We start from the raw sequence: 12,016 nt of genomic DNA, 5'->3' as shown, positions 1-12,016 counted from the left end.
GCTCTCGGGCCTCGCTGGTCGTGGGTTTTTATACCCGGCTGCTCCTCCTCTGCTCCCGCTGCTCCGAGTGCTCTCGGGCCTCGCTGGTCGTGGGTTTTTATACCCGGCTGCTCCTCCTCTGCTCCCGCTGCTCCGAGTGCTCTCGGGCCTCGCTGGTCGTGGGTTTTTATACCCGGCTGCTCCTCCTCTGCTCCCGCTGCTCCGAGTGCTCTCGGGCCTCGCTGGTCGTGGGTTTTTATACCCGGCTGCTCCTCCTCTGCTCCTCTGTTTGTCTTGATCCTGTATTCGTTTTGCACTCATGGATATTACCCTCCCCCACTGTGTATAGTTTCACTTCCTCTTTCCCGACTAACCTGGGAGGTTCCAGGTCTTGGCTCTTGGCTCCGCCCCTGACTTCTCTTACATAAAGATCCCAGGATCTGTATGACTCATTCCTGTGAACCAGTCGGCGTGTTGAGATGTTAGCTCTGATCTTAGTGATTAAAAGCCAACTTGTTTAAGTCTATAACTTCTAGTTTTGTGGTTATTGAAGGCCCATCAATCTCTAACTCCTTCCTTTACTCCCCTACAGTACCATCCAGAGCCCCCGTCCTCACTGTGGAGGAGGAAGAGGCTGTGCAGCCAGACTCCTCAGAGGAAGCTCCAACCTCTGAGGGCGCAGCGTCAGCAGAAGTACGCGCACCCAGCACCAGCGCAGACACTCACACCTCGGGGGGACCTTCGGGACATACAGTAGTGCTGTCACCTGGTGCTTCACAGCTCACAAGTGAGCCTCAGCAGATTCTGGAGACAGGGACATCAGTGGAGAGTCCTCGTCGGAGGGTGCAGGACTCTGCCAGCTCAGCTCAGCTGCGCTGCATGTCGACCCTCTGCCTCTGGGTCCATCCGCAAGAGAAGAGGTGATGGATCGCCATGCACAGATGCAGGAGTCTCTGGCAGGTTTTGTCTCCAGGGTCGCTGCGAGTGTGGAGCGAATGGAGGAGTCCATAGCGACCATGAGCAGAGCCTTTGTGGAGTCATTGGCGCATGAACGCATCACCATGGAAAGGTTGGCAACCTCCATGGAGGAGATAACTCGCCAGGGTACGGAAAACATGGTGAGTGCTCATAAGAGAATGACATCTCTTGAGGAGCGTTGGCCATCTGTTGAACAGAGAAACCAGATCTTCATGGAAGTCCTTCTGAGTAGGACTGCCAGTGCAGAAACGGGTTCCCATGGCCCCCTAAAGTGCAGCAAGGTGCTCTCAAGCCACTTCCAAGCGCTGGCCCCTTCTGGCCTGTGCAGCTTCAGGTGAGTGAGCAGCAGCCTGGTGCTCCTGTTGCTGATCCTGCTGTTCCTGGTTCTGCTGCTGCCGCCTCTGCTGCTGGAGATCCTCTAATGGCAAGAAGGGAAGGAAAAAAAGGCATCCCATGCTTCTCGTAGATGCCTCTGCTGAGGAAGCGCTGAGTGAGGGTGGCGAGAGGGGCTTCCCAGGAGATCGCATTGGAGAAGTTTGTGAGGCTCCAACCTTCCACAGCTGTGCCTAAGCCTTGAAGAAGTAGCCCCAAACCTGCAACAACAAGGTCCTTCAACATACAAGTGCTGTCCCTTTAAATCGCAGCTTCTCCGATTGACCTGCAGCCGGCAAGCTTCATGCCAGGTTTCATCAGCGGGGTTCCCCGCAGGCGTGTTTTAGGTGGGGAAAGCCCCAAAGTCGCAACGGCCCCGGAAAATCTTCCTCAGCAAGGTGATAATTGGTGATTAGTGTTCTGGCGACCAGTCCCGCCAGCGGCAGCCGGGACTGAAGCGGGTGATGGAGAAATGGCGGTTCGAAAGTCGGACGGGGCGGGGAATCAGGCGGGGGGGAGTCCCGACCTGCTTTTTCCGCGATTTTCGGCCCCTGGCCACATGGAAAGCCGCCCGACAGCTGCCAGAAAATTGACCCCTAAGTAGCAGAAAAATGAGGAGCATGTGCAAGATTCCCAGAAGTTACTGGAGATGTAGTTTCAGGATATAAGGAATCCACATTCAGTTCAAATAGATATTACCAAGCATAGCCACTGATGTAGCTGAGTACTGAGGTCATGCGTACATGGAGGCCTGAATATTCTGGGGAGTACAGGTCCAGTGGAACAAGCAATCTCCAGGAAAGGAGCGAAACACAAGTCCCAGACCTTGAGACTGGGGAAGCCTCTTGGTGAGTGGGGGGGGGGAGAAATACTTTCTGGATGGATTGCGAACAGGACATGGAAGGTTTTATAGATAAGAATTTCTTTGTGAATGATTGAAGTGTTCATGGGACCTTGAAAATTGAGAGTTTAAAAAAAATATTTTAGCTCTATACATATTTGGCTGATTGAGGAAACATGACTGACATGAATCTTATCATTCATGTGGAAATGACTTATGAAATCATACTGGGCGGCCTGTTGGTGGCGCTGTCCAGGGAGAGTATAAATACTCGGGCATGGGCCCAGCTTGCTCAGGACATTCTTTAACAGGAACTAGTGAAGGACACAACTAGATCTCCATGTTGAAAAACAGTTGATTAAAGCCTTGTTTAATACTCAGACCAAGTGCCTAGTAGTTTTCTTACGTCACTGACCATCAAAGGAATTGGAAAAAATGGTTGAGTGATTTGATTGCTCTATTTTGTCTCAATTGCTGGTTTCTGATTGATCGACTTGGAAATAAAAATCAGTAATTGGTTGTTTTTTTTGAGTTGCTGGCTCATGATTGGTAACTTTTCCTAACTGTCCATATTTGAGAATCAGTATGGTTGCTTTAATAATGGTGCTTAATCAGATACAACTGTGGTTGTTTGCATGTGTCACAATTTGAAGTGTGACTGACACTCTCCTTTGCCCTATGGAACCATGTAAAAAGACAAACTTTTATAGATGGTTGGATATAGAAGTATTTCATTGTGCTGAAAGGTATACTACACCGTGGAGTTTGGATAGTGATGTCCTGCATGCTCTTCCTCCTCCCTGCACCCTCTCCGTGTAAGTGTCAGCCAAGGCTCAGTTGGTAGCGCTCTCTCTCTGAGTCAGAAGGTTGTGGGTTCAAGTCCCACTCCAGGGACTCGAGCACATAAAGCTAGGCTGACACTCCAGGGCAGTGCTGAGGGAGTGCTGCACTGTCGGAGGTGCTGTCTTTCGGATGAGACGTTAAACCGAGGCCCCGTCTGCTCTCTCGGGTGGATGTAAAAGATCCTATTTCGAAGAAGACCAGCGGTGTTATCCCCGGTGTCCTGGCCAATATTTATCCCTCAATTAACATCACAAAAACAGATGATCTGGTCATTATCACATTGCTGTTTGTGGGAGCTTGCTGCGTGCAAATTAGCTGCCACGTTTCCCACATTACAACAGTGACTATACTTCAAAAATAACTTCATTGGCTGTAAACCGCTTTGAGGCCTCTCGTGGTTGTGAAAGGTGCTATATAAATGCAAGTTTTTCTTTTCTTTTTGAAATCAAGACAGAAGAAGGTCCCAGGTTTGATGTCCAGTATGTGTTGAATTAAATGATCTCAAATGGGATTAACATGCATTTGGGCTCAGTGCCCTTGAGTTGGAGTAAGGGAAAACCACTAACTTGTGATTGCCATTCAGTAATGTCTGCTAGAAGGTGCATCTATGTGGACAATGATAAGAACAGGGTCAGGCTAAATATAATGATGCCCTGTTGTTCAATAGCCTGCTCACACTGACTGCCTGGGCTCAGACATGAGGAATGGCTACACCTCCCAAACCCACGACCTCTACCGCCTAGAAGGACAAGGGCAGCGGGCGCATGGGAACACCACCACCTCCAAGTTCCCCTCCATGTCACACGCCATCCTTACTTGGAAATATATCGCCATTTCTTCACAGTCGCTGGGTCAAAATCCTGGAACTCAGTCCCTAACAGCACTGTGGGAGCACCTTCACCACACGGACTGCAGCGGTTCAAGAAAGCAGCTCACCACCACCTTCTCGAGCAATTAGGGATGGGCAATAAATGCTGGGCCTTGCCAGCGATGCCCACATCCTGTGAATGAATTAAAAAAAGGTACTGGAGGGTGTCTAGACACCCATTGAATTATATCCCAGCAAGGATCACGGTCTGCTGGAGAGCGAAGGAGCAAATTCTGTTGGGAAAATTTACTAGTGCTACTGTATCTGACCTGAAGTTTTCTCTTTGTGATGCAACTGACTTCGTGTTTCCAGTCAGCAGAAGCCAGTGTAACTGCAGAATGTCACTTCAGTACAGTAACCGCTTGGGCTCTGCTTTTACACTCAGGGCCAGCAGATGTGGGTCTGCCTGAAGATGCACCGTGTACCTTAAGATCATGTTTCGTGGCCTATCTGTGTCCATCAGGATCTGAAGCCCAAGGCAGGAGGTAAGCTTGGAAAATTCCTTTTCCTTTAAAATGTAGCAGAGTACGGGGGGGGGGGGGGGGGACGCGCAACGTCACCTGGTAGGGGGGCGTTAACCTTGTGACCCTAAGCAATTGGTGATTTGTATTACTTTGATCCATTAATGCACCGAGGGGGTAGGTGACGATTAAATGGGATTTTAAAAATCCGGTTTGCACACAGTTGCACCATGAGCAGAATTAATTTTCCATCAAAGTGCTTATGGGCCTTTCATGCTATTGGAATGCTGATCTCCCTGTGTGTTGCACTGTAATAAATTATTCTATTAATATGTAGCTGTTTTAGTAATCGTATTGCAGTAGCAATGCATCTCATTGTATAGGTACAACTGCAAATACCCTGGCAACAAGAGCAGGTCAGAGGCTGGGTATTCTGTGGCGAGTGTCTCGCCTCCTGACTCCCCAAAGCCTTTCCACCATCTACAAGGCACAAGTAAGGAGTGTGATGGAATACTCTCCACTTGCCTGGATGTGTGCAGCTCCAACAACACTCAAGAAACTCGACACCATCCAGGACAAAGCAGCCCGATGGATTGGCATCCTATCCACCACCTTAAACATTCACATTCACCACTGGCGTACCGTGGCTGCAGTGTGTACCATCTACCAGATGCACTGCAGCAACTCGCCAAGGCTTCTTCGGCAGCACCTCCTAAACCCACGGCCTCTTCCACCTAGAAGGACAAGGGCAGCAGACGCATGGGAACACCACCACCTCCAAGTTCCCCTCCAAGTCACACACCATCCTGACTTGGAAATATATCGCCGATCCTTCATCGTCACTGGGTCAAAATCCTGGTACTCCCTTCCTAACAGCACTGAGAAAATACCTTCACCACATGGACAGCAGCGGTTCAAGAAGGCGGCTCACCACCACCTTCTCGAGGGCAACTATGGATGGGCAATAAATGCTGGTCTTGCCAGCGATGCCCACATCCCACAAATGAATTTTAAAAAATCTAACTGAGAAAATGACTATGTAGCACATGGGACTGAAATTCCTTGGGGGTTCCATCTGCCTCCTACCACAACTCCTGTGAGACAGGTGGGACCCTCTGGAAAACAGCGGAGACCTGGTTGCACCAGGCCTCCACCCTTTCCAGGAGTTCCCAACTTACTTTGCAAGTGACAGAACCTTGGCTCGCCCCTTACAAGGTGCGTGTCTTGAGGGGGCTGGAGCCAAGGGCAGTAGCTCACTGTGATAGGAGTTCCCACTCCAGTAGCTCAGTCAGGTCCTAGCATATCTGTGGAGCGTGGTACGCAAAGTGAGGTGAGGCGGAGCGGCCTCCAAATGGACAAATATGGACCCATAGGTGCGGTCCAGGTCAAGGAAGGAGCCTGGAACCCCTGAAGGAAGCCATGATTTTTTTAAAAATTGCAGATCAGCCTCTTATTTGGGGCTGAGGAGGATGGGGCTGGAGAAGACCTGGGCACCTGGAGGGCACTAGTGTGCAAGATCCCAGAATAATAGTCAGGATCACGTTCTGAGGAGTTCTGGCTCCCATGATTGGTTTTTTTTCAACGCTCATCACCAAGTTCCGTTTTTTGATGTGCAACTTTTCTGAAGGCACTGACATAGAAACATAGAAGATAGGAGCAGGAGTAGGCCATTCAGCCCCTCAAGCCTGCTCCGCCATTTAATGAGATCATGGCTGATCATCCAAATTCAGTATCCTGTCCCTGCTTTCTCCCCATATCCCTTGATCCCTTTAGCCTTAAGAAATATATCTACCTCCTTCTTGAATATATTTAATAAGTTGGCCTCAACTGCCTTCTGTGGCAGAGAATTCCACAGGTTCACCACTCTCTGGGTGAAGAAATTCCTCCTCATCTCAGTCCTAAATGGCTTACCCCTTATCCTGACTCTGGCTGGGCAAGGATTCTGTCGACATCAGCCATGCCCAGGCACCTCAAACCTCAGGTGTGAACTTGGATATCAAGAGGTCAGCCCAGCTTCCCAATCAGAGAGGCATCACTGCTCAGTACGACCATGTCCTCATTTGACATCTACACACGCATTTTCCAACAGGAATCATTTAAATAGTGGTTGGGAGCTGGGATCATTCTTGATTTCCCTTTATTAGCCAAGGGCTGCTGAGGTTAACGGCAGCCAACGTTCCTGCTAAGCTGTGTGGCCGCATGTCCGCGCAGCGGTCTGAAGGTCCAGCACAGGCTGCTCACTGGTCATTATACGGGAGAAACTGCGCATGTGAAAATTTGAATGGGCTGCACAACTACTTAAAGGGACCGCGCACCAAAATTTTTTTAAGAGGGAACATTGTTGGCAACTCCCCTCTACTTAAACTACCGCTGAGATGAGCTACCTCAGCACAGAGCAGTGATGGGAGCCTGGGATCTCCCTGTGTTGTTATTGCTCCATACCACACCAGGCAGTGTGATTACCAAACTGAGCCAGTAAAAGGAGCTTTTTCCCATTTTCTTCAGGGAGAAAAATAAAACCTAAGTTGACAAACTTTCTGGACTTGATTTCAGGAATGTCACAAAAGCCACAAAGAATTAATGGGTGCAATGTACCATTCGAATAACTTCAATCAAACAGAATCTGGCAATAAATATTCAAGCTAATTCATCAGAAGGAATGAAATTAGTTGTTGGCCTTTGGTTGCCCTGCTTTAAATTCCATTCAATAGCAGATCAACTGGTCTGAGCTTGTGGTTACTAGAATTGTGCTCTCACGTACAACCTTTATGATATTCTATACAGATTGCATGTGAAGCCTCTCGTCAGGCTGTCTGAATGTTCAGCCTCTTGGCTACTCGTCCTGTTGCTTAGAACCTGCTCACGCTAAAATAAAGTCTGTACAGAGTTTCATCTATTGCCCTAATATAGGTATAGTAGGTAGACAGATAGTGGCAAGTCTATTTTACCAATACCACTAGTGCCATTACTCCTGTCAACTTTGTTCGTTCTGAGCTTCAAATTCGCTGCCTTAAAAACTCTTGTATCTTCTATCCTCACTATAAGGAAATCAAGACTCTACCCTGGGACCTCAAAACTGTCATTCCTTACCTGTCTTCCTCCTACAGCCTGCATTTTTTGAAAGGAAGAACTTGAATTTATACACCTTTTATGACCTCCCAAAGCGCTTTACAGCCAGTTGCATACCTTTTGAAATGTAGTCACCGTTGTAATGTAGGAAATGCGGCAGCCAATTTGCGCTGAGCAAGGTCCCACAAACAGCAATGTGATGATAACCAGATCATCAGGTTATTAAGTGTTGGTTGAGGGATAAATGTTGGTCAGGACATCGGAGAGATCTTCCCTGCTCTTGTTCGAGATAGTGCCCATGGGAAATTTTACGTTGACCTGAGAGAGCTGATGGGGCCTCGGTTTAACGTCTCATCCAAAAGACAGCACCTCTGACAGTGCGGCACTCCCTCAGCACTGCACTGGCTTGTCAGCCTCCTGCAGGGGGACTCGAACCCACAGCCTTCTGACTCAGAGGCGAGTGTGCCACTGCTGAGCTAAGGTTGCGCCTGTGCTTGGTACCACCCAAGTAGGATTAATTGATTGATTGGAATTTTTGCTACGTTTCTCAACCTTGATGGTGTCCTGCACTACAGGGCCTGGCCCCTCACTTAGATTTCTCATCACTAGACTCGCAACTGAAGATCCGATTCCATCCAAGCACATGGGATTGGGGGTAAGGTACTGACTTGGATAGAGAACTGGTTGGCAGACAGGAAGCAAAGAGTTGGAATAAACGGGTCTTTTTCCGAGTGGCAGGCAGTGACTAGCGGGGTACCGCAGGGATCGGTGCTAGGACCCCAACTATTCACAATATATATTAATGATCTAGACGAGGGAGCTAGATGTAATATCTCCAAGTTTGCAGACGACACAAAGCTGGGTAGACGTGTGTGCTGTGAGGAGGATGCCGAGAAACTCCAGTATGATTTGGACAGGTTGGATGATTGGGCAGATGCATGGCAGATGCAGTATAATGTGGATAAAAACGAGGTTATCCACATTGGTGGCAAAAACAGGAAGGCAGATTATTATCTGAATGGCAATAGATTGGGAAAAGGGGAAGTGCAACGAGACCTGGGTGTCCTTGTGCACCAGTCGCTGCAGGTAAGCATGCAGGTGCAGCAGGCGGTTAAGAAGGCAAATGGTATGTTGGCCTTCGTAGCGAGAGGATTCGAGCACAAGAACAAGGATGTCTTGCTGCAGTTGTACAGGGCCTTGGTGAGACCACACCTTGAATATTGTGTGCAGTTTTGGTCGCCTTATCTGAGGAAGGTTGTTCTTGCCATGGAGGAAGTGCAGCGAAGATTCACCAGACTGATACCTGGGATGGCAGGAATGACGTATGAGGAGAGATTGGGTCGATTGGGCTTATATTCGCTGGAGTTTAGAAGAATGAGAGGGGCTCTCATTAAAACTTAGAAAATTCTAGCAGGACTAGACAGACTAGATGCAGGAAGGATGTTCCCGATGGTCAGGGAGTCCAGAACCAGGGATCACAGTCTAAAGATAAGGGCTAAGCCATTTAGGACAGAGATGAGGAGGAATTTCTTCACCCAGAGAGTGGTGAACCTGTGGAATTCTCTACCACAGAAGGCAGTGGAGGCCAATTCATTAAATATATTCAAGAAGGAGTTGGATATATTTCTTAAGGCTAAAGGGATCAAGGGTTATGGGGAGAAAGCAGGGACAGGGTACTGAATTTGGATGATCAGCTATGATCTCATTAAATGGCGGAGCAGGCTCGAGGGGCCGAATGGCCTACTCCTGCTCCTATCTTCTATGTTTCTATGTTAAGACTTGCTGAATGCTGACCGATTGGCATGTGGTGTAACTTCCGTCCCTTATTTGTGACCAATTGATCCAGGCTTCAATGAAACAAAGCTTTGAGATGGGTTTCATTGAAGACCAAAAATGGAGGCACAAGTGCTTTTTCCTTCTTCCTTTTCCTGTGCAGTATTTTTGCAATTGATCAAATAAAACCCAACTGGAAGCCAGCAGTAAATGAAGCAGCTCCATGGATCTGGCCACATGGATCTGCACAGGTTTATGGCCACTAGTACTATTAACATAAATATGACCTGAAATTATATACGAGATTACAGATTAGCTTTACCATTCACTGAATGGATTAGATAAAATAAAATACTTGAGTGGAGAAGTGGAGAGAAAACTGGAGGGGGGAAAACCCAGTTCCCAACAGAAGTTATTGAGGATACATTATACTTTGTTTTAATTTTAAAATATACATAAAATACTGCTAGATATCCGACCTTGCGAGCATTTATTTTAAACTACATATTAATTGCTATTAAAATCTGTTTTCACAGCGCGGTTACCTGTCCTGCATTCTCCAGCTCTCTTCCACCAAATTACAGTCAGAGTGGCACACCTGAACTCCAACCACTGGTCCACACATCTGGCTGCAGTGACTGTTCTGCGGGTTGCCCGCCTGCGAGGACTCCAACCTGTGGGATGGACGATGAGCTCGTCCCAGAACGCGATGAAGGTGCCAGTGCTCCAGCAGGAGGAGGAGCCCGCAAAACCCCGAGAAAGCACTGTGCCTCAACGTGCCACTACAGACGGCCGCATGTTCCGGTGGAATGCACAGAGCTAGACCTTCAGGAGTATCTGACGGCTGTGCGGGGCGAATCCACGGTGGTAGCGCAGGAAACTGCAGCACGCTACCAGCCCTCGAGACCACATGGAGGGCGAGCCGCAGCTTCCTGTAACATTGGACCCTGTCCTTGTATAACGGGATCGTGCATCTCGGGTCATGGTGAGAGCAGACCAGAGGAATGCCACAGCAGTGGATGTGGTAACTCTCACCATGGCAAACTAACCACTGGGAATAGCTGGGTAAGTTCTTGTTTCAATTAAAATGAGTATGATGTGTGGTTTGATGTCTGAGGCACATTTGGAAATCATTGCTAACTTGTTTCTTATTTTCTATTTAATGTAGTTTTTGCCCTTTTATCTTCCCTTTTAATACCATGCACTATTCTCCCGCTGAGGAATGTGTAGTGTATGTAACCGTTCCACCTTTAAGAGAACTATTTTAAGAGTTGCACTACTTTATCTTGGCTGCTGTATACTGTAATACCGACGGTGACCACACCGATATATAAGTGCTGTGTAAGGATTTATTGGGCAGTTCCGCCCTGACTTTCAACCAGTAAAGACCAGTTAAAGTTTAATCTTGTGGTCTGTGTAGTAATTCTCAATATAACACACAGACTTAACAGTGGCGACGAGTACGATCTTACCCTGCGGCAGAGATACATCCAAGACAGTTTAACGGGCGTCGAGAAGAGGCATCCGCCCTCATCATTCTGCTGAGAGAAGACTCGGGTCTGCAGAGCGAAGGAAGAATTCTGACACGAAGCCTTCCATCAGCAACAGGCAGTGATCATCCCTTCTTCACGGTGGTGGGTAAGCCGATCAGCGACGAGCAGCCAGTCGGCCACGTTGGCTGTGGAGTAGGGGAGGGAAAAACGGAGGATATAAGGGCGGAGAACTCGACCACGGCCGGGGAAAAGAGCCGGACTGAAGTCGGGGCCAGAGGCGCTGAGACTGGGGCAGCGTAAGGCACGGAAGCCGCGGTAAATGCAAACGCAGCCGGTGTGAGAGGCCAGGCTACAAGCGGGAACGCAGCCGGTGTGAGAGACCGGGCTACAAGCGGGCTGGGAGACGCAACAGCGTCGAGAGAGAGCTCGACCGCGACCGGTGAAAAAGGCCGGGCAGCTACCGAGGCCGTGAGGCGCAGCGACCGGGACAGCGTAAGCGCGGGAGAAAATTTAAAAAAATAAACCGCGGAGAACTCAGCCGCAGCCGGGGGGGGGAAGGACCGGACTGCAAGAGGGGCTGGGAGGCACGATTCGAGACGCGGGAGAAAAAAAAACCGCGGAGAACTCAGCCGCAGCCGGGGGGGGGGGGGAAGGACTGGACTGCAAGAGGGGCTGGGAGGCACGATTCGAGAACCGCTGGGGAGGGCGAACGCAGCAATACGGCAATCACCATTACAGCCAGCGGGGGAGAAAGGCAAACGCGGGAAGCCGCCATTTTCGTAGGCAGGGGAAGAAGACGAGCGCGGGAAGCCGCCATTTTCATAGGCGGGGGAAGAAGACAAGCGCGGGAAACCGCCATTTTGTAAAAGAAAAAAAAAATTCTTTTGTTTCTCAAGAAGATTGCGAGGATGCCTAAGCGTGGTAACATCAACGATTTCGATGCCGATGTTGAAGATTGGGCCACGTATGTAGAACGCATAGAGATATATTGTAAGGCAAATAAAATATCAAATGAAGATAAAGCATTAACCTTACTAAACTCAATGGGTGCGAAGACATACGGGCTATTGAAGCATCTTCTATCACCAGCTAAACCGGCGGATCAGACTTTCGCTAATATTGTTGCTGTCCTGAAGAATCATTTGAACCCCACACCGCTGATGTTAGCGGAACGATTTAAATTTTATGCGAGAACGCAACTGAAAGAGGAAAGCAACGCGGAGTACTTAATTGAACTGCGTAAGCTAGCGAAATACTGTCAGTTTGGGGAAAACCTGACAGAGGCACTGAGAGACAAATTCGTGTGTGGATTGTCGAAAGAAGGAACACAAAAGCGGTT

General features: G+C 48.8%; 1 protein-coding gene across 1 annotated transcript in view; it reads left to right on the top strand.

The window, feature by feature from the left end:
* The window catches only part of eda2r (ectodysplasin A2 receptor), a 60,981-nt gene that overhangs the window by 31,801 nt on the left and 17,164 nt on the right, over positions 1 to 12,016 (top strand). The window contains exons 8-9 of the mRNA XM_086000816.1: positions 4,267 to 4,366; positions 9,721 to 10,249. Coding sequence (XP_085856942.1) covers positions 4,267 to 4,366; positions 9,721 to 10,249 — 629 coding nt within the window. The remainder of the gene's footprint in view (positions 1 to 4,266; positions 4,367 to 9,720; positions 10,250 to 12,016) is intronic.

The sequence above is a fragment of the Somniosus microcephalus genome, chromosome 1 (assembly GCF_052327205.1).
Source record: "Somniosus microcephalus isolate GS21.2 chromosome 1, FLI_Smic_1.0, whole genome shotgun sequence".
Lineage (NCBI taxonomy): Eukaryota > Metazoa > Chordata > Chondrichthyes > Squaliformes > Somniosidae > Somniosus > Somniosus microcephalus.
Note: the sequence above shows the minus strand (reverse complement) of the source record. Positions and strands in the feature narration are given on the sequence as shown.